The sequence below is a fragment of the Neofelis nebulosa genome, chromosome 16 (assembly GCF_028018385.1).
Source record: "Neofelis nebulosa isolate mNeoNeb1 chromosome 16, mNeoNeb1.pri, whole genome shotgun sequence".
Lineage (NCBI taxonomy): Eukaryota > Metazoa > Chordata > Mammalia > Carnivora > Felidae > Neofelis > Neofelis nebulosa.
The window spans coordinates 62,347,884-62,371,279 of record NC_080797.1 but is presented as its reverse complement, the minus strand read 5'-3'; the positions used below and the strand labels follow the sequence as shown (position 1 = coordinate 62,371,279).

Below are 23,396 nucleotides of genomic sequence, written 5' to 3'. Positions count from 1 at the left end.
AATGTGAAGGCTAGCCTCAGCCTCATCCTAAGGGGAGCTCTGGAAGGCAAATGGTGCCAAGAATCTGCCCCACCTTGGAGAGGTCTTTTATCAGTCATTGGCTCCACCATGCATCTTTGAGTGTGTGTTGTAAGACAAGTGTTTACCTAACTGTGACGCACAGCCAGGTAAGGGGCTCCCATCACTCAAGGGCACTGCTCCAGAGGAAGCTACAGTGTGCAGCCCCTAGCAGAATGTATATTACGGATCTGGGTAGGGCCTCAGCAGCACTGCTCCCTGGAGGGACCTGAGATTTTCATTGAAATGTAGTAGTGGTTTCTCTCTCTAGTGAGGTATAGACACATCTTTTTCCCCCTTTCCAGTCTATGTTGACATTCAGATGTCATTCTTTTGAGGTATTTGTAAAAATGTTGGTGCTTTGCCTAGCCTCAAAAAGCACATTTATGACTCATAATACCAATCCTATAATGCCAGGGAAGATTATGTCCTTTCTGTCTTTTTTTTTTTTTTTCTGTTCCCACTCCTTCCTGCTGCTGAGCCACCACTTTGTGTCTTTATGATAACCACAGTCATGAAGCATCATGCCAAACTTTCCAGGCATAAAGATAAAGCTGATTGGTCAACAAAGTTCCTCAAGAGGCACCTGTTGTAAGTTACACACAGGAGTCCAAGATTGAGTCTGGGTGTGCAAGGACTCTCATAAAATTCGACCAGCACAAGGAATAACTGTGGAAAAGAGGTTGAAACTGAATGAACATTCAGATATGAGGCCAAACTAAAATTTAATTAACACATGTACTTAAATGTCAAATTAGCCTACTGGACTGGGATAGATTACTGCCTACTCAACCACACTGACCTCTAACAAGCAGTCAGTCCCTTTTGTGATAGGTGCGTCCCTGGTTGAGATCAGTTTTGCATCTGTCCAGTTTGTGTTCCTGGCATCCCACAGATGAAAGGCATGCAAAGTAACCCAGAGCTGAGTACTTATTAAAGACAATGTTCTCTGCTTCCTCCCCACCTTTGCCTGGCCTGTTTTCTTCAAATAAAAAATACACGTCCACAGGCTAGCTAACATTAACATGATGAGCTCTGGTAAGTGACATGGATATATTTTTCACAATCATGGTGGATTTTTGTTGAATTCCATGTTTGAAAAAACATCACAGAAAAATAAAACACTATCATGCTTTAAAACGTGCAATTTTAATATAAAATACCAATGAAATCTGTTTTAAAAAGTACTTGAAGGGGAAAGGAGTTAACATGTCCCACGCAAACAGGAATTTTTCTTTAAAACCTATCAGGGTAAGATTTAAGTATACTAATAATAGACAAAAGCTGTGTCTCTCAGATCTACTATCACAGTAGGGGAATGTGTTTTGGCAGTCGAGCAAAACAAACATGAAAATGCTTCTCATACCTGAAGATGCATGTCTTCCTGAAGATGATAGGGGGATTCCTGTGGATTTTTGTTAGACCCAGGTGCCTTGTAACCATCATATTGCGTAAAACATAGTCTGAATCCTTGAAAACAGGAAGAGATTTCAACACAGAGAGAAATAATTAAACCTTACTTTCCCTTTAGAGAAGTTTGGGGAACAGAAAAATAGAGGAAAAATTTTAGGAAAGTTTAGATGATGTCTAGCTTGAAGTATCAGGACATTTTACTGAGTACTATTAAGAATGAGATATTCACGGGGCACCTGGGTGGCTCAGTCGGTTAAGTGTCTGACTCTTGACATTGGCTCAGGTCATGATCTTGGGTTTGGGGGACTGAGCCCTGCATTGGCCTCTGAGCTGACAGTGTGGAGTCTGCTTGGGATTCTCTCTTCCTTTCTCTCTGCCCCTCCCCGACACCCCGATCCCCATTCTCACCCCCTGCTCATGGGTGTGTGTTCTCTCTTTCTCTGTCTCTCAAAAATAAACATTTTTATTTTTATTTATTTTTTTATTTAAAAAAATTTTTTTTAACGTTTATTCATTTTTGAGACAGAGAGAGACAGAGCATGAATGGGGGAAGGTCAGAGAGAGAGGGAGACACAGAATCCGAAACAGGTTCCAGGCTCTGAGCTGTCAGCACAGAGCCTGACGCAGGGCTCAAACTCATGGACGGCGAGATCATGACCTGAGCTGAAGTTGGATGCCCAACCAACTGAGCCACCCAGGCGCCCCCAAAATAAACATTTTTTTAAAATTTTTTTTTTCAACGTTTTTTATTTATTTTTGGGACAGAGAGAGACAGAGCATGAACGGGGGAGGGGCAGAGAGAGAGGGAGACACAGAATCTGAAACAGGCTCCAGGCTCCGAGCCATCAGCCCAGAGCCCGACGCGGGGCTCGAACTCACGGACCGCGAGATCGTGACCTGGCTGAAGTCGGACGCTTAACCGACTGCGCCACCCAGGCGCCCCATAATAAACATTTTTTAAAAAGAGAATCAGGTGCTCACAAGAGAAAAATTTCAAATTACAACATTCTTTTAAACAAACTTATTTTTTTATAACTGTGATAAAACTGTGTGTTTATATTATTATTATTTTTGATGTTCAAATTGCATTGTAGAACATTTGGAAAATACATAAAAGTCCAAAGAAAATAAGAACAATAAAAAATATTCTCCATTGAGGTCTTTGTCTTCACCAAAACTTCAACAAAAACTGTTCTGGTCAAGGTTACTAGTGGCTCTGTCATTGTATTATCCACTGATCTACCCCCAATCATCATCTTTCTCTATAGCAGCACTTGACTCAGTGAACAACTCCCTTCTTTTTCTTTTTCTTTTTTAATTTTTAATTTTTATTTATTTATTTTTTAAAAAAAGATGGGCTGTATTTTTAAAATTTTTATTAATGCTTATTTTTAGAAGTATTTTAGTTCCTTTATTTCTTTTTTTTAAATGAAATTTATTGTCAAATTACTTTCCATAAAACATCCAGTGCTCATCCCAACAGGTGCCCTCCTCAATGCCCATCACCCACTTTCCCCTCCCTCCACCCCCCATCAACCCTCAGTTTATTCTCAGTTTTTAGGAATCTCTTATGGTTTAGCTCCCTCCCTCTCTAACTTTTTTTTTCCTTCCCCTCCCCCATGGTCTTCTGTTAAGTTTCTCAGGATCCACATAAGAGTGAAAACATATGGTATCTGTCTTTCTCTGTATGACTTATTTCACTTAGCATAACACTCTCCAGTTCCATCCACATTGCTACAAAAGGCCATATTTCATTCTTAACATTTATTTATTTTTGAGACACAGAGAGACAGAGCATGAACAGGGGAGGGTCAGAGAGAGGGAGACACAGAATCTGAAACAGGCTCCAGGCTCTGAGCTGTCAGCACAGAGCCCGACGCGGGGCTCGAACTCACAGCCCTCACGGACCGCGAGATCATGACCTGAGCTGAAGTCGGCCGCTTAACCGACTGAGCCACCCAGGCGCCCCATTTCTCATTGCCAAGTAACATAAAATACCTAGGAATAAACCTAACCAAAGATTTAAAAGATCTGTATACTGAAAACTATAGAAAGTTTATGGAAACTGTTTATAGAAAGTTATAGAAAACTATAGGAAGTTTATAGAAAGTTAAGGAAATTGAAGAAGATATAAAGAAATGGAAAAACATTCCGTGCTAATGGGTTGGAAGAATAAATATTGTTAAAATGTCAATACTACCCAAAGCTATCTACACATTCAGTGCAATCTCAATCAAAATTGCACCAGCATTCTTCTTGAAGTTAGAACAAGGAATCCTAAAATTTGTATGGAACCACAAAAGACCCTGAATAGCCAAGGTAATATTGAAGAAGAAGACCAAAGCAGTAGGCATCACAATCCCGGACTTTAGCCTCTACTACAAAGCTGTAATCATCAAGACAGCATGGTATCGGCACAAAAACAGACACACAGACCAATGGAATAGAATGGGAGACTCCAGAATTGGACCCACAAAAGTATGGCCAACTAATCTTTGACAAAGCAGGAAAGAATATCCAATGGAAAAAAGATGGTCTCTTTAACAAATGGTGCTGGGAGACTTGGACAGCAACATGCAGAAGAATGAAACTAGACCACTTTCTTATACCACTCACAAAAATAAACTCAAAATAGATAAAGGACCTGAATGTGAGACAGAAAACCATCAAAACCCTAGAGGAGAAAGCAGGAAAAAACCTCTCTGACCTCAGCCGCAGCAATTTCTTACTTGACACATCTCCAAAGAAAAGGGAATTAAAAGCAAAAATGAACTATTGGGACCTCATGAAGATAAAGAGCTTCTGCACTGCAAAGGAAACAACCAACAAAACTAAAAGGCAACCAACGGAATGGGAAAAGATATTTGCAAATGACATATCAGACAAAAGGCTAGTATCCAAAATCTATAAAGAACTCACCAAACTCCACACCCAAAAACCAAATAATCCAGTGAAGAAATAGGTAGAAAACAAGAATAGACACTTCTCTAAAGAAGACATCCAGATGGCCAACAGGCACATGAAAAGACACTCAATGTTTTCTCCTCATCAGGGAAATACAAATCAAAACCACACTCAGATACCACCTCACACCAGTCAGAGTGGCTAAAATGAACAAATCCGGAGACCATAGATGCTGGAGAGGATGCGGAGGAACAGGAACCCTCTTGCACTGTTGGTGGGAATGCAAACTGGTGCAGCCTCTCTGGAAAACAGTGTGGAGGTTCCTCAAAAAATTTAAAATAGATCTACCCTATGACCCAGCAATAGCACTGCTAGGAATTTACCCAAGGGATACAGGAGTGTTGATGCATAGGGGCACTTGTACCCCAATGTTTATAGCAGCACTTTCAACAATAGCCAAATTATGGAAAGAGCCTAAGTGTCCATCAACTGATGAATGGTTAAAGAAATTGTGGTTTATATACACAATAGAATACTACTTGGCAATGAGAAAGAATGAACAACTCCCTTCTTGACATACTTTCTTCACTTGGCTTTTGGGACACCACTCTCTCCAGTATTCCTGCAAATCACTCATATTTCTTGCTGCTTCTTTGTCTTCCTCACCTCTAAGAGGTTTTCAAGCTGTAGGCCATAACCTACCTATGGGCTGTGAAAATATTTTAATGCCTTTATTTTATTTTATTATTTGAGAGAGAGAGAGAGAGAGAGAGAGAGAGAGAGAGAGAGAGAGAGAGAATCTTAAGCAGTTTCCATGCTTAGTGCAGAGCCTGGATGGGGCTCAATCCCACGAACCAGGATCATGACCTGAGCTGAAATCAGGAGTCAGATGCTCAACTGACTGAGCCACCCAGGCACCCCTTAATGCCTTTTAAAAACAGTTTTATTGAGGTATCATTGATATACAAAAAACTGCACATATTTAATGTATACAATTTGAAGAGTTTGGACTGAGTCTTGACCAACTTTCTATTTATTTATTTATTTATTTATTTATTTATTTATTTATTTATTGGTGGAGACTGATTTACTTATAAGAAAGTAATATTAACATATCTTGTAAAATATGCAGGATATATCTTATGACTGTATAATATATGACTGTAGAGAAGACTAATTCAATTGGAAGAAGTAAAAAGGGGTTTTTATGTCTGCCTTTAAAAAGTTCTTTGAGGGGTGCCTGGGTGGCTCAGTCAGTTAAGACTCTGACTTTGGCTCAGGTCATGATCTCACGGCTTGTGATTTCGAGCCCCACATAGGGCTCTGTGCTGACAGCTCAGAGACTGGAGCCTGCTTTGGATTCTGTGTCTTTCTCTCTCTCTCTCTGCCCCTCCCCCACTCACACTCTGTCTCTCTCTGTCTCTCAAAAATAAATAAACATTAAAAAAAAGTTCTTTGATTGGAGCACATGGGTAGCTCAGTTGGTTGAGCGTCAGACTTCCATTCAGGTAAGATCTCACCCATGAGTTCGAGCTCCACGTGGGGCTTTCTGCTGTCAGCGTGGAGCCTGCTTCAGATCCTCTGTCCCCCTTTCTCTCTGCACCTCCCCCACTCACACCCTCTCAAAGATAAATAAACATTTAAAAATAAAGAAAAAGTTCTTTGATTAAGAGGGAACCTTGACAATAGGATCAATAGGGGCAGCATGATGAATGGTGCCTGGGAGAAGAACAACTGTTTTGTGGTGTGGAACGTTTACTAGCCATGACCTCAAGTGTTCTCCCAAACCCTTTAGATGAAAAATGTTTTCAATAGAATGTTTAGCAAACTGTAAAGATTCTCTGATGCTGGCAATGGAGCATCTAGCTTTTCCTAATATATTTCTTCCATGGTTTGAATCCATCTAATTCCATGGTTAGAATCTCACTGTGTCTGTGTTTCTAGGTTTAAATCTTTAGCCCAAACTAAACAATTCCTCTCCTGTTCCCACCTCTCCCCTCAAAATTGTGTCAATTTGGCCACTTTTGTTAAGATTGGAACCATACTGGGGCGCCTGGGTGGCTCAGTCAAATGTCTGACTTCGGCTCAGGTCATGATCTCATAGTTCATGGGTTTGAGTCCCACGTTGGGCTCTGTGCTGTCAGCTGCTTCAGATTCTGTGTCTCCATCTCTCTCTGCCCTTTCCCCGCTTGTGCTCTGTCTCTGTCTCTCAAAAATGAGTAAATGTTAAAAAAAATTTTTAAAAAAGATTGCACAAAAAACCATAAAATACCTAGGAATAAATCTAACCAAAGAGGTGAAAAATCTATTCGCTGAAAACTATAGAAAGCTTATGAAAGAAATTGAAGAAGACACAAAAAAAGGGAAAAAGATTCCATGCTCCTAGATAGGAAGAACAAATATTGTTAAAATGTCGACACTACCCAAAGCAATCTACATATTCAATGCAATCCCTATCAAAATAACACCAGCATTCTTCACAGAGCTAGAACAAATAATCCTAAAATTTGTATGGAACAAGAAAAGACCCCGAATAGCCAAAGCAATCTTGAAAAAGAAAACCAAAGCAGGAGGCATCACAATCCCAGTCTTCAAGCTATACTACAAAGCTGTAACCATCAAGACAGTATGGTACTGGCACGAGAACAGACACTCAGATCAATGGAACAGAATAGAAAACCCAGAAATGGACCCACAAACGTATGGCCAACTAATCTTTGAAAAGCAGGAAAGAATATCCAATGGAATAAAGACAGTCTCTTCAGCAAGTGGTGCTGGGACAACTGGACAGCGACATGCAGAAGAATGAACCTGGACCACTTTCTTACACCATACACAAAAATAAACTCAAAATGAATGAAAGACCTAAATATAAGACAGGAAGCCATCAAAATTCTCGAGGAGAAAGCAGGCAAAAACTTCTTCGATTTTGGCCGCACCAACTTCTTACTCAACACGTCTCTAGAGGTGAGGGAAACAAAAGCAAAAATGAACTACTGGGACCTCATCAAAATAAGGAGCTTCTGCACATCAAGGGAAACAATCAGCAAAACTAAAAGGCAATCGACAGAATGGAAGAAGATATTTGCAAACAACGTATCAGATAAAGGGTTAGTATCCAGAATCTATAAAGAACTTATCAAACTCAACACCCAAAACACAAATAATCCAGTGAAGAAATGGGCAAAAGACATGAATAGACACTTCTCCAAAGAAGACATCCAGATGGCCAACCGACACATGAAAACATGCTCAACATCACTCATCATCAGGGAAATCCAAATCAAAACCACAATGAGATACCACCTTACACCGGTCAGAATGGCTCACATTAACAACTCAGGCAACAACAGATGTTGGCGAGGATGCGGAGAAAGAGGATCTCTTTTGCTTTGTTGGTGGCAGTGCAAGCTGGTGCAGCCACTCTGGAAAACAGTATGGAGGTGCCTCAAAAAACTAAAAATAGAACTACCCTACGACCCAGCAATGGCACTACCAAGCATTTATCCATGGGATACAGGTGTGCTGTTTCGAAGGGACACATGCACGCCCGTGTTTATAGCAGCACTATCAACAACAGCCACAGTATGGAAAGAACCCAAATGTCCATGGATGGATGAATGGATAAAGAAGATGTGGTGTATGTATACAATGGAGTATTACTTGGCAATCAAAAAGAATCAAAAGAAATCTTGCCATTTGCAACTACGTGGATGGAACTGGAGGGTATTATGCTAAGTGACATTAGTCAGTCAGAGAAAGACAAAAATCATATGACTTCACTCATATGAGGACTTTAAGAGACAAAACAGATGAACATAAGGGAAGGGACGCAAAAATAATATAAAAATAGGGAATGGGACAAAACAGAAGAGACTCATACATATGGAGAACAAACAGAGGGTTGCTGGAGGGGTTGTGGGAGGGGGGGATGAACTAAATGGGTAAGGGGCACTAAGGAATCTACTCCTGAAATGATTGTTGCACTATATGCTAACTAATTTGGATGTAAATTTTAAAAAATAAAAAATAAAATTAATTTAAAAAAGATTTTATGGTAAAAAAAAAAGACTGGAAGCATACTATAGAAAATAAGGGGTTGGTAAAATAATATGCCTAAAAACAAGCTTTTCATTTAATTTTACTTGGAGCAAGAAACTATAAATTCAGCAAGTGCCTCAGTAATTATTCAGTAGTGAGATAACTACCATAGTTAAAATTTTCTAGGAACCGGTTTAGAGAAAGAGTTGCAACGATATTTTCCCCCATTTTCTTTCTTCTGCTACTGGCTTGTTATTTCCCCCCTTACCTTTCCAATACAGCTTTGCCCCACTATATGAAAGTAGAGCATTCCTATGAAACCTTTCATAAGCTGGACTGGCATAATGTGAAGAAGCAATTACTATTAAATCATACAGAAAAATTTTTGAGCATTCCCAGACCCCTGAAATAATGATTCTTAGGCTTTTCTGATACCTTAGAATGCACCTTGCTAATGGATGCACAAAATAAATTGAGATAAAGCACAGATGCTCACAGACACAATTCAAAGATGTGGTGGTTTTGCTGAGTGCAGCTGGGGGGAAGGAGGTCTTGGTGGGGACACCCTTGCTGCTCTGGGGGCTAACTGCCAAACAAACACCAAATGCTATTTTCACTTTTTACCTTTTTTCATAAAAGCAAAATCCTCTTCGGATTTCTTTCAGTTAGCAAAAACAGATACTACTGAGGGCCTTTGGAAAACAGAAGTGGGCTAACATGAACTTCTGGAAAGTGGGAATAATAGCATCGGTTCATTCTCACCTTATATATTACACATCATTTAGTATTTACCCTCCTCTGCTTTGTTTTTCTTGTGACAAACATTTTTTAAAGAAAGAATTAAATATATAGAAAATAGCAGAAAACATCACATAGTAAAAGTAGGTATTGTTTTGTGAAACTTCAGTCTTAAGTGTGTGTGTATGTATGTGTGTCTGTAAGGGGTCAGGACATAAAATGGTTTTCATATGATAGGTCAAAGTCAATATAATTTTGAGCCACAATGATTCCAAACACTTGGGAGTACCTCAGGGCTTGGACCTCAGACTTTTTTTTTAATCCTCACTCATTCTCTTGGTCACTCCCTCTAGTTTCATGGTTTTTGTTTTGTTTTAGGTTATTATGGTAAAATATACATAGCATAATATTATTACTTTAACCATTCAAAGGTGTACAATTTGGTAGCATGAAATACATTAATGATGTTGTATAACCCAGTCTCACAGTTTTCAGTACCATTTATTTGCTAGACTGGATTTTTTTCCCCCAATACTAGCTCATATATTCAACTGTCTTTTTAATATCTCCACTTAGATGTCTAACAGGCATTTTAAGTTATAGTTAAAAAATATTTTCCAATTTATTAGGTAAAAAGTTAACTTTTATTTAACTGTATTTATTTCATTATAAGAACAATGGAACATTTTTTCCATATGTTTATTAAGCATGGTTTTTTTAAAAATTTTTTTAGTAGACTTGTCTTTTGCTTTTTTTCTTTTGGATTTTTAAAAAAATCTTATTGATTTGTGTAGAGCAGTGTTAACCCTTTGTTAAATATGTGGCAATTTCCCCCGATTCACCTAAAGCAACTTATTTTGTCTATAATTTTGGTGCAAGGAAGTTGCACATGATTATGCCATCAATGTGTCAGCCTCACTTTAATTGTTTCAACTTTGGTGTAGGGTTAGCCATTCTTCCCCAAAGATGGTAAATTCCCTCTCATCCTGCATTTTCTTAGCAATGCTCATGCACTTATTTATTCTTTCTCCGAATGAAAATTAAAATCATTTGGTCAACTTAAAAAATTGGGGGATTTTTCTTAGAGTTTTTTGGAAGAAATTATATATATTTTAGAAAGACAGAGAGAGGGAGTGAGCGGGGAAGGGACAGAGGGAGAGAGAGAGAATCCTAAGCAGGCTCCAAGCTCAGCTCAGAGCCCAACCCAGGGCTCCATCCCACAACCCTGAGATCATGACCTGAGCCAAAATCAAGAAATCAAGGACCAAATGCTCCACAGACTGAGCCACCCAGGAGCCCCAATCAGGGACTATTTGCAAAGGCCTGGGTAGTATACAGAATCCCAGGCCTAGTAACAATAGGGAGTTGTTACCACACTTAGCCTGAAGAGGCAAGGGAAGAAAGTGACTACTAGAACCTGGAGAGGACAGCTGTATGGAGAGAGTCACCTGACTGAAGGTGTAGTGGCCTTTAGTAGAAGAGTACAGCCAATCTACAGCAACCTGGCAGAGAGACTGCCAGAAGCAAATTACCCCAGCCTCACTCTCCGCGTGTCCTGCATCTCCTATTGGTATGTCTCATCGGACAAACCTAAACAGAAGCCAAGGAGCCTATTGATACTGTCTACTTTATGAAGCAGAGCGGGCTGGAGAAGAGAGCAGAATAGACTGGAGAAGCTGCAGATGAGGAAGGAGGAGGTTTAGGAAGTTAGTAGAATTAAGTGCTTGGAAAAAGGTATCCCTACTGCCACCCACAGCCATTTTTAACACCAAAACCTCACCTATCTTCCACTTAGGACAAACCCCTGACTACACCCTTGGACAGGTGCACTGGTCTCTGCCCAGCTGTGACCTCACCCAGACCCTGGGCTGCAGAGTGGTCCTCCTCCTCATTCTGGGAATGATCTTTTTCACTCCATAACATGACTTAGATGGACAGTGACTCTTGTGATCTTGTCCACAGCACTGCGATTGTGAAAACTACATGCCCCTGAAGGCACACTTTTTGTTGACTGCTGTGGGTGATTTTAACTTTCTTCACAGTGCCCTAGATATCATTTCCCTTAAGGCCCAAACAGGGGTCTTCTTAGGTGTGGACACTGGCCAAGTCAAATCCTCCCCAGATCCCACACTATGACTGTGGCCCATCAGACCTGGTGGTCTGTCCCCCCACACCAAATGGTCCTCACCCACCTCACCCCCCAGTGAGTTGTCCACCCCCATTCTGAGGGTACTTGGAGGTTCCCATTCCTACCCCACCCCCAGGAGCAGCACCCTGGACTAGGGTTCTCCACCTCCTCAGTCTGTTCGCTCCATCAGAGAGCTCTGTGATTCTGCTGTTTGGCCAAGGCCTCATCAGCTTGGTCCAGCCACTGAGAGAAGAAAGAAGAAGCCTGGAGAGAAGGGGACAGACACATGTGGAGGGCTAGCCGAGGGACTGAGAGACCACCAACGTGATGCTATCACCTGATGAGGCACCACGCAGGATTGTTTAGCCTTTTTTTGTTCGTTTGTTTATTGATTTATTTTGAGAGAGAGAGAGAGAGAGAGAGAGAGAGCAGGAGGGGCAGAGAATCCCAAGCAGGCTCCACACCCAGAGCAGAGCCCAATGCAGGGCTCTGAAAACTCATGAATTTTGAGATCATGACCCGAGCCAAAACCAAGAGCCAGATGCTTAATTGACCAAGCTACCCAAGCACCCTTCTTTTTTCTTTTTTAATGTTTATTTATTTATTGAGAAGGAGAGAGCAGGAGAGGGCCAGAGAGAGAGAGAGGGAATCCCAAGCAGGCTCCATGCTGTCAGTGTAGAACCCGACATGGGGCTCGATCCCATGAACTGCAAGATTATGACCAAAACCAAGAGTCAGATGCTTAATCGACTGAGCTCTCCAGGCACCCCTTTCTTAAAAGGAAGACAGACACATTTCCACCCATTCTCACTACATGCAAAATCTTAACATTAAAATTAAGTGTAAAAAAAAAAAAAGGAGAGAGAGGCAAACCAAGAAACAGACTCTTAACTATAGAGAACAAACTGATGGTTACTGGAGAGGAGGTGGATGAAGGTGGGGGGGGGGGGATCGGTTACATAGGTGATGGAGATTAAGGAGGGCATTGGTTGTGATGAGCACCAGGTGCTGTATGTAAGTGATGAATCACTAAATTCTACACCTGAAACTAATATTTCACTGTACATTAACTAGCTGAAATTTAAATAAAAACTTTGTGGGGGGGGGGGAGTGTAAAGAAGCACAACAAACATTCAGCAAAAACTCATTACATTATAGATGGGCCTTTTTTCTTTAACTGGTGTGATGTAATCATGTCTTTCCAAAAGAGTAGTGCCTCATTCCTTCCTATTTCACCCATACGATTCTGGTGGGGGCTGCCAGTTACTGTAAACTCCGCCAGCCCCACCCCCGGATGGGGGCCACGTCTCAGGATAGACTAAAAATGCTCTCTTGGGTTTTCCAAATTGAAACAAGAGGATTCTTTTTTAGTTACTAAGCATCTGGCTTGCCCTATGGAGAAAGCCTATCTTAAACTGGAAGGACCAAGCTAAAGTGTAGAGGGAAGCACACATGAGACTTTCAGAGAGAAAGAACATGAGAGAGCGCTGACGATATCGAATTCCTGGTTCTTTCTGGTCATCCTGGAAGCCAGCCTGACTCGTGTCCATTCTTCATTTTGATCACACAAGTCAATCAATTCCCTTTTTTGCTTAAGGCAGTTTGAGATGGACTTTTGCCACTCACAACCAAGGATCTTGAGTTGGGATCATGGGAAGTACGTCCCCAGTTGGCCTAATAGCTAACTAAATATACTTTTAGCATATTAGCAAGACAATACTATCTAGAAACTCTGTTAGAGGTCTAACATTGCCCCGCCTTGCCTACCTGCTTTGGGCCAGGCTCGATGAAGTATGTAGTGATGGTGGTGATGTCAGATGTGATCTCACAGAGCCAGGCGATGCCAGTGATCACAACATGCAGGATGTGCTCCCTGCTGTGGACGTAGTGATAGGCAGTGCTAAAGACATTGGTAACACCCTGTAGAGACAGAAAATTTTAATTGTCTTTTGAAAAAATTGTTTTTAGTGTTTATTTTTGAGAGAGAAGAGAGAGTGTGAGCAGGGAAGAAGCAGAAACAGGGAGACACAGAATCCTAAGCAGCTCCAGACTCTGAGCTGTCAGCACAGAGCCCAACATGGGACTTGAACCCACAAGCTGTGAGATCATGACCTGAGCCAAAGTCGGACACTTAACTGACTGAGCCACCCTGGCACCCCAACTGTCTTTTCTTTTTAAAATAGCAGAATAATGCACCAATTGGCTTATCTTTTTTTTAATGTTTATTTTTCAGAGAAAGCACAAGTGGGGAGGGGGTAGAGAGAGGGGGACAGAGGATCTGAAGCACACTGTGTGCTGACAGCAGCGATCCCGATGTGGGGCTCAAACTCACGATCCCTGAGATCGTGACCTGAGCTGAAGTCTGATGCTCAACTGCTGAGCCATTCAGGTGCCCCGGATTATCTTTTTAAATTAATGATGACCTACTTCAGACAAAGTATTCATCAGTTCTCAAAAGGCAGTGTTCCAGATTCTACTATGAAAAAAAAAGATCTCAAGAAATCAAAGATGTAAGGAGATATCTACTACAAGATCCGCATAACTTTATTATGTTTCCTGATAATCATCCAGTGAAATTTGTGATATGTGCTATCAGAGAATAGAGTCAGAAGAACAAGATAAAGTTTGAAATGAGAAAAAATATTTAAAAGCCAGGAGCTAATGACAGCCTTGGGCAGATGGGTAGGAGCTGCCCTGATATGATGCAATTTCAATTTCTGGATCTTTCTGTCCTTTTTGTCATCAGATCAGTACAGGTTGTACTCTGGTCCAAAGCCTGCAACATGCTAGATAACACAGTCTTCTTATAGGCATTAAGAGAGGCTGTTACACAGAAAAGGGGGATGAAGTCCTTAGAACGCATCTGTTGTCCTGTTGTCAAGAGACTCTAGGAACCACAAATTCTTTAAGACTATATGAATTTTATAATACAACCCGAGGCATCTAAGGGTAACTCAGGACACTTTACCTCTAGGTCCTGGAGAATCTATTTAAAGTTCATATTGAGGGGCACCTGGGTGGTTAAGTGTCCAACTTCAGCTCAGGTCATGATCTCACGGTTCGAGGGTTTGAGCCCCACATCAGGCTCTGTGCTGACAGCAGAGGGTCTGCTTGGGATTCTCTCTCTCTCTCTCTCTCTCTCTCTCTCTCTCTTTCTCTCTCTCTCTCTGTCTCTCTTTCTCTCTCTCTCTGCCCTTTCCCCACTTGAGCATGCTTTCTCTCTCTCTCTCAAAATAAATAAACTTAAAAAAATAAAAAATAAAGTTCATTTTGACATGGTCTCTAATAAGATTATATATAATTCACCTACTGTTAACTCCATACTCCTCCATTTTCTTCTTGATATCTTTATATCATTCTTATATCAGATAAGAGTGAATCACATTATTAAAAAGATGTCCAGGGGCTCTCTCTCCCTCAAAATAACTAAATAAACATTTTTTTTTAATGTCCAGAGAAAAAGATTCCACCACTTTCCTCAGTTATACATCCAATAAATGGGAAGAGAAAAAATTTTTTTAAGTTTATTTATTTTGAGAGAGAGATAGAGAGGGTGGGAGAGGCAAAGAGAGAGGGAGAGAGATTCCCAAGCACAGTGCTCTATGCTGACAGCACAGAGCCCAATGAGGGGCTCGAACTCACAAACTGTGAGATCATGACCTGAGCTGAAATCAAGAGTTTAATCTACCTGACTGAGTCACCCAGGTGCCCTGAGAAGAGAAAATTTTAAATTGTGGTAAATAAACATAAAGAGCCAGATGCTTAGAGGGGAATACGTGGTAAAGGCATAGCAAGTTCCTGATTGTTGCTACATCCCAGTCCATCACCTCCATAAAGGCTTTAAATCTTTCTTCATTGCAATTACTGTTCATAAAATCAAATTAAAATGCTTGTAGAAATAAATGATCCAGTTATAGTCTTAAAAGTGCTTATCTTTTGGAGCACCTGGGTGGCTCAGTCGGTTAAGCATCCAACTCTAGCTCAGGTCATGATCTCCTGGTTCACAGATTCAAGCCCCATGTCGGGCTCTGTGCTGACAGCTCAGAGCCTGGAGCCTGCTTCGGATTCTGTGTCTCCCCCTCTCTCTGCCCCTTCCCTGCTCATACTCTCAAAAATAAATAAACATTGAAAAAAATTTTAAGTGCCCATCTTTTTTGTGATCTAATTTGAAAACATGAATACTCAAGAAACATTTAGGTTTCTTCCTACATTCTTCATCCTTAAAAATCATGACACTGAAATCAAGAGTCATGGGAATGCATTTGTGGAAAGAGTAAAAGATTTCTAGGTTCCCCCTACTAATAAAACATAAATATCTCCCTTCTAAAGATTCATTCCTACTTTGTGGGTCTTAGTTAGTAGTCTAATGGTTGGATTTCAGTGCTACAGCATAAAATGCTGTTCCTATAATTAATGCAATAGGACACATATTAACAATCTTCCCAGAAGCTAAAGCATAGATGAGGCTGAGAGTCCTTCTATGTGTAATGGAGAACCTCTCCAAAGACTGTTAGACATACACAGTAAACAGTAACAAGTATGATGACACTATCTATTTTCATCTGGTTTTAGGTTTTGCTTTTTAAAAAGTATAGAAGGAGAGGCCATCTTACCATTGCTCTTGAAGAATTCTTCCATGACTTACCTGATAGAATCTGATCTCATGAGGCACAAAGATGTTTATTTTTTGGGGATCTCTTAGGGTGTCAACAGCCATGACCCCAAAGACCCTCATATATGCATCCTGAAGAGGCAGAGCCAGGAATGAACCATTTTGATCACTCTTCTTGATGGAATTGTTCCAGAAGAAGACGTTCCCATGGTGCTGAACCTGGGGGACATGTATTGGCTTCCCTTCATCCACTACTGTAAAGCTGAGGAATAGGAATTAGAAGGTGGTAGAAAGGCACGGGAGAAGGCTTTAGATGAAACCGTGCAGGAAATTAGATTTTCTTTAGATGAAACCGTGCAGGAAATTCTCCATTCATAGTTATTGTCATTATATGTCATAGAAGTGGACTCATGAAATTACTAGTTTGGAGAGTCTGACTTGGGAAAAAGATTAAAAAACAAGCTTAGCTCATACCAGAGAAAACATATATGAACAGGATGCTGAAGACATAACTTAAAAAGCAGGCAGAAATAATTGAGCTGATGTTGTGAGGCAGAGTTCCAACATGGCAAATCACCTTCTAGGAGTCAGCTCTAGAATTGACCAGGTGAAATTATTTAAGACTGGAAACCCATCACCTCCCACTCCAGAAGCATTGGTGGCCTGAGGTCTTTCTCTCTTGGGAAGCTAACTGGGATTTCTATACTAGTTTATTTCAGAAAGGGAACTATTTTTTTTTAGAAGTGTAAAGCCAACCTCTTCAAGAAATTCTTACCTGATTCCCTTCATGTCCCTGTAGAGTACCCTGTTCAGTACAAATGGAGCATCATCTAAAGTAGAAGCTACGTTCCTCAATAGAACATTCCCTCTATCAGGCAGTAGTCTGTTTTCTTCTAAGAGGGAAATGTGAGCACTGATCTTCTTGTTTCCATGGGATTCAGCATCCTATGTCAAAATGTTTCTGATGATGTATTTGGTGATTAAGAGTTATTCTCTTAATGTCTCCCATCATTAGCCAGTTTGTGCATCTGACCACAATAATTACCATTCATGGGCAGTGGGGAAAAGGCTGACACCACAGCTGTCTCCTAAACCTGAGTTTTTGGTTTTGTTTTTTATTTGAGAGAGACAGAAAGAGAGAGAGAGAGAGAGAGAGAGAGAGAGAGAGAGAGAGAGAGAGAGAGAGAGAATCTCCGCAGTGAGTGTGGAGCCTGATGAGGGGCTAGATTCTACAACTGTGAGATCATGACCTGAGGTAAAATCAAAAGTTGGATGCCTAACCAACTGAACCACCCAAATGCCCCCCAAATCTGAGTTTTAATGAATGGAATGGATTTACTTTATGTCAACTAGACTAAAAAAAAATCTCTCAAGTCTTCTCAAATTTAGAGGTTTAAAACTTGGATCCCTTTGAACTATAGTCATATTGTCTCAGCTTCAGTTAAAAGTATTTATCTTAGAGGGCCAGGGCAAGAATATGGCTTCATTTAACTCATATTTCTTTAGTACATTTTCACCATCTACTCTGAAGTGAATGTAGGAAAAAATGCTCTCAGGGAATTCTTAACATAGTTTGGCTATGATATTTGATTTATGCCAGGAAAAATTTCTTGGGGTCTCAGATTGCAGAGTTTATGCAACTACTATTTCTAACTAAAATAACAGAAAATTCTCTGTACCTAAAATATTATTATGTTATTAACAATATTGTGTTGACACATTATCGAGCATGTCCATAATTTGGGGACATGAAAAATGCTTTCCTTGATTTTTGCCTTCCCTTTCTATATATTTGGTTTTGCTTTTTTTTTTTCTTTTCATTTTTGGAAAAATATTGAATGCTTCACAAATTAGCATGACATCCTTGAGCAGGGGCCATGCTAATCTTCTCTGTATTGTTCCAATTTTAGTGTATGTGCTGCTGAAGCAAGCACTGGGTTTACTTTTCATGTATTTTTTTTTCTTTCGCCTTTATTCTTTCTTTTCTACATAAAAGATCTATAGAGTAACTAGCAAATGTAGTAAGATTTTTCTTAGGGTACCACAGACCTCTGAAGCAAGTTGGAGTAATACTTCTTTTTCTAGATTGGTCTTCTGCTCCTGGTCACACCATTTCAAAGTACATTGGAAAATTCAGCCATTCAGTTGATGAATCCATTAATTAAGTGTTGCTATTTAATTGAGCTGAATGGCTCCAGGTTCCCTGGACTAGTGGAATCTGTGATATCTATCTATCTATCTATCTATCTATCTATCTATCTATCTATATCTATATGTCTATCTATCTATCTATCTATCTATCACAGCCATGCTGGCTGTTTCTGTCCGGGAGGGGCAGCAAGCTGGGAGTGCCTGAGGGGGTGGCAAAGCTGTGGGCAGTGGTCCATCAGAGTCATGTGTTTTAAGTGACATGATTCTATAATAGTATCAGCTTGTTTCTAGGCAGTGCAATGAAATATTGTGTGATATTGGATCCTACTTCCTAATGACCTTATGATTTAAATAGTTTCTTTTAAAAATTTTAATGTTTATTTTGAGAGAGAAAGAGAGTCAGCAAGTGGGGGGAGGGCAGAGAGAGAGGAGAGAGAGAATCCTAAGCAGGCTCCATGCTGTCATCACAGAGTCCAACACGGGGCTCGATTTGATGAACCATGAGATCATGACCTGAGTGGAAACCAAGAGTCAGACACTTAACTGACTGAGCCAACTAGGTGCCCCTTAAATTGTTCCTTTAAAATTTTTTTCATTTTAGAGAAAGAGAGAGACAGTGTGTGCAAGCAGGGGAGAGGGGCAGAGGGAGAGCGAGAAAGAGAGAGTCTTAACCAGGCTCCATACTCAGCGAGAACCCCACACAGGGTCCGATCCCATGACCTTGGGATCATGACCTAAGCCAAAATCAGGAGTTGGATGCTCAACTGACTGAGCCACCCAGATGACCCTAAATAGTTCCTTTTTAAACTGACTCCTAAAACATTTTTCAAGAGAAATGTAGCTTGAACTGCCTGTACCATCTCCTTACTGGTATTTTTCAATATTAGCCTATTGTCTTCTCTAAGTTTATTGACTCTCAGCACAAATGAAATTAGAAATCCCAAGACACAATTCTGTCTCTTATACCTTTCCTCTCTACTGTTACCTTCCCAACCTGCAATCATTCCAGTTGTGTCTTTCCTAGGCTTTGGGTCACTGTAATGTTTTGGAATGAACAAAACATCTATAGCAGTACTCACTAATTTTTCAAGAGAATTTAGTGTGCTCCCCCTTTGCAACCATTGAACATCACATACTAGGAGGAAATTTTTCCTCTTATATTTCACTTTAGAAAAACATACCTGGGTGAGAGCCTTAAAGGTCTCGGTGTACACTGGCTCCAAAGATACCCCACTTGTCTCTGCAGCATGTTGGATTCGGTATAGCCACTTCCGCCTGGCACAATTCCTCAGGTTCTCAGTAGGGCTCCTTTCTAAAGAATTCATCAGGAACTCCACAACAGTTTCCAGAACATGATCTTCATTGCCCCTGAGTTCAGATACAACCAACTGTATGTATTTCTGAAATTGTTTTGAAGACATCCTCACTTCTTGACCAGGGTGTGGCTTTGGAAATTGGATGTGTAGTTTAGCTAAAAGACATAAACACAAAATGAAGAACTAATGAAAAGTTCATTTATCTATGGGGGAAATTTTCATTCCCTTTTTATAGCAGACTGAAGCCCCTGACAACTGCTCTCCATGGAAAACCAGGTATATCAAAGGCATCTCAAAGTCTAATGAAACATCTTACAGTGACTTCCTGTATTGAACTCACAATATCCTGTGTCATCTTCCCTGTTTCTGTTTTGTTTTTTTAACTCCACCGCTCAGCCAGATGAAACTCCAGGGTCAACTCTGACTCCTCCCTACTTTTTACCTTCCATATCCAATAGGCCACTTAATCCTATCCTGTTAGCCTTTGGCAATATATCTTGTTGCCACTCCTCTCCATTCCTAATTCCATAATCCCAAACCAGTCTTAGTCATTTTATACATAATTAGATTACCAACAGTAAGTCTCAATACATATTTATAAAATTAAATTAAAACAACTTACAACAAAAAGCAGAATCAGGCCTATAAATACAGAGAACAAACTGATGGTTGCCAGAGGGAAGGTGGGTGGGGAGATGGACAAAAAGGTTGAAGGGGAGTGGGAGATACAGGCTTCTTGTTATAGAATGAATAAGTCACAGGAATAAAAGACATAGCATAGGGGATATAGTCAATAATATTGTAATAGCTTTGTATGGTGACAGATGGTATCTACACTTGAGGGGAGCATAGCATAACAGATAGAAAAGTTGAATCACTATGTTGTACACCTAAATCTAATGTAACATTGTGTGTTGGTTATACTTAAATAAAAAAATTAATAAATACATACAGGCATACATACATACATACATATATACATATCACACAACTGGAATGAACCTCAAAGGCACTAAGACAAATTTATGGCTTTTATTAATCATGGTATTTAAATAATCATAAACACACTCCCCAATTATTCTAAAGAATAAAAATATATCAACATGCAAAAACAAAAACTAAAATGAAAAATAAACACAATTTGCAGTATGCAATTCCCTGGTTCAAAGTCCTACCATATTCAGTGACAGATGACGATATACTTGAGGTAAGCATAGCACAATATATTGAGAAGTTGAATCACTATGTTGTACACCTGAACCTCATGTAACATAGTATGTTAACTATGCTGAAATTTAAAAATTAAAGATAAATAAAAATTAAGAGATAGGGGAAAAAGTCCTACCATATACAGATCCAGTTCATTTTCCAATAATATCTACCCATAACACCATATAGAAATTATTTGCTCTAGTATCTCCATTCTACTCATGGTCTTGACAATGCCTTACACACTTCTGCATCCATATCTCTTCTATTTTTTTAATTGTGCAATTATGAATGTGCTACCAAACTTAAGCATTTGCAATAACACATCTTATTCCATGCTCCTACCCTGTTTCATCCCCTGCCCCCTCACAGCCCCACCAATAACCTGCGATTTTGCTTTTGCATTATCTTTCCCTTCCTTTTATTTTCCCAGTAGTGTTATTGTGTGTGTGTTTGTGTGTGCACTGCTAAACAACATGTAGTTTAGTTTGGCCTATTTGTAAATTTCAGGAAAAGGACATCATACTATATATATATATATATATATATATATATATATATATATATACACACACACACACACATACATACATACATATACACACATATATATGTACATAGATGTGGATGAAGCTAGAATGTATTATGCTAAATGAAATAACTCAATCAGAGGAAGACAAATACCATATGATTGCACTTATATGTGGAATTTAAGAAACAAAGCAGATGAACATATGGGAAGAGGAGGAAAAAAGAGAAGAGAGGGAAACAAAACCACAAGAGACTTTTTTTTTAAATACTATTTTATTTATTTATTTATTTATTTATTTTTATTTATTTTATTTTATTTTATGTTTTTTAGATTTACATCCAAATTAGTTAGCATATAGTGCAACAATCATTTCAGGAGTAGATTCCTTAGTGCCCCTTACCCATTTAGTTCATCCCCCCCTCCCACAACCCCTCCAGCAACCCTCTGTTTGTTCTCCATATGTATGAGTCTCTTCTGTTTTGTCCCATTCCCTATTTTTATATTATTTTTGTGTCCCTTCCCTTATGTTCATCTGTGTTGTCTCTTAAAGTCCTCATATGAGTGAAGTCATATGATTTTTGTCTTTCTTTGACTGACTAATGTCACTTAGCATAATACCCTCCAGTTCCATCCACGTAGTTGCAAATGGCAAGATTTCTTTTGATTCTTTTTGATTGCCGAGTAATACTCCATTGTATACATACACCACATCTTCTTTATCCATTCATCCATCCATGGACATTTGGGTTCTTTCCATACTGTGGCTGTTGTTGATAGTGCTGCTATAAACACGGGCGTGCATGTGTCCCTTCGAAACAGCACACCTGTATCCCATGGATAAATGCTTAGTAGTGCCATTGCTGGGTCGTAGGGTAGTTCTATTTTTAGTTTTTTGAGGCACCTCCATACTGTTTTCCAGAGTGGCTGCACCAGCTTGCACTGCCACCAACAATGCAAAAGAGATCCTCTTTCTCCGCATCCTCGCCAACATCTGTTGTTGCCTGAGTTGTTAATGTGAGCCATTCTGACCGGTGTAAGGTGGTATCTCATTGTGGTTTTGATTTGGATTTCCCTGATGATGAGTGATGTTGAGCATGTTTTCATGTGTCGGTTGGCCATCTGGATGTCTTCTTTGGAGAAGTGTCTATTCATGTCTTTTGCCCATTTCTTCACTGGATTATTTGTGTTTTGGGTGTTGAGTTTGATAAGTTCTTTATAGATTCTGGATACTAACCCTTTATCTGATACGTTGTTTGCAAATATCTTCTCCCATTCTGTCGATTGCCTTTTAGTTTTGCTGATTGTTTCCCTTGCTGTGCAGAAGCTCCTTATTTTGATGAGGTCCCAGTAGTTCATTTTTGAAAACCACAAGAGACTCTTAATGATAGAGAACAAACTGAAAGTTGATGGAGGGAAGTGGGTGGGAGATTGGCTCAATGGGTGATGGGCATTAAGGAGGGCACTTGTTTTGATGAGCACTGGGTGTTCATATATATATGTGTGCATGCGTGTGTGTATGTATATATATAGTTTTATGGGACTTATTTTTTTTAATGCTTTTATTTATTTTTGAGACAGAGAGAGACAGAGCATGAGCAGGGGAGGGGCAGAGAGAGAGGGAGACACAGAATCTGAAACAGGCTCCAGGCTCTGAGCTGTCAGCACAGAGCCTGATGTGGGGCTTGAACTCATGAATCGCGAGATTATGACCTGAGCCAAAGTCAGACACTTAACGACTGAGCCGCCCAGGTGCCCCGGGACTTACTTTTTTATTCCACATCATGCTACCATATCCATCCATGTTGTTCCTGTAGCTGTGATTCATTCATTTTCACCACTGTATACTATGTCATTCTGTGTGTATACCACCATTGATTTATTCTCCTGTCAGTGGGCATGTAGGTTGTCTCCAGTGTTTTGCTATACATGTCTTCCGGTATGCATGTGCAAGTTTCTTTGACATTCATTATAAATTAATAAGTCATAGGGTATGTACCCTTCTTGTTTACATTTCAAAATCTCTCCTTCCTGAAGAAGGCTCCCACCACAATATCTCCTTCCTTTGGAAGACAAGCATCTATTCTATACCATATGTTGGACAATTAACAAATACTGCCTATTATTTTTGGTCCTCCTACTGATGAAGGTTTCTCATTTTTGTTGTTGGACTTTTGTTGATTTTTTTCTGAGTTTATACTATTTATTTATTTATTTATTTATAAATTTATTTACATTTTAGTTAACATACAGTGCAATTTAGTTTCAGGAGTGGAATTCAGTAATTCATCACTTACA

The 23,396-nt window shown here is 39.8% G+C and overlaps 1 protein-coding gene and 1 non-coding gene across 26 annotated transcripts in view; both read right to left on the bottom strand.

Moving 5' to 3' along the window:
- EFCAB5 (EF-hand calcium binding domain 5) overlaps nucleotides 1-23,396 on the bottom strand; it is a 193,714-nt gene that overhangs the window by 15,970 nt on the left and 154,348 nt on the right. For 24 of the 25 annotated variants that reach the window (XM_058704035.1, XM_058704052.1, XM_058704040.1 and 21 more), the window contains 5 exons: nucleotides 19,226-19,515; nucleotides 16,669-16,838; nucleotides 15,927-16,155; nucleotides 13,049-13,201; nucleotides 1,424-1,527 (listed from right to left, as the gene is read on the bottom strand). In XM_058704035.1, the coding sequence (XP_058560018.1) occupies nucleotides 1,424-1,527; nucleotides 13,049-13,201; nucleotides 15,927-16,155; nucleotides 16,669-16,838; nucleotides 19,226-19,515 (946 nt within the window). Of the gene's footprint in view, nucleotides 1-74; nucleotides 727-1,423; nucleotides 1,528-13,048; nucleotides 13,202-15,926; nucleotides 16,156-16,668; nucleotides 16,839-19,225; nucleotides 19,516-23,396 lie in introns of those variants that run through there. The other variant, XM_058704050.1, reaches the window with a different exon arrangement.
- On the bottom strand, nucleotides 17,721-17,827 carry LOC131498691 (U6 spliceosomal RNA). The gene has a single exon (XR_009255561.1). It is a non-coding gene; the product is annotated as a U6 spliceosomal RNA (small nuclear RNA).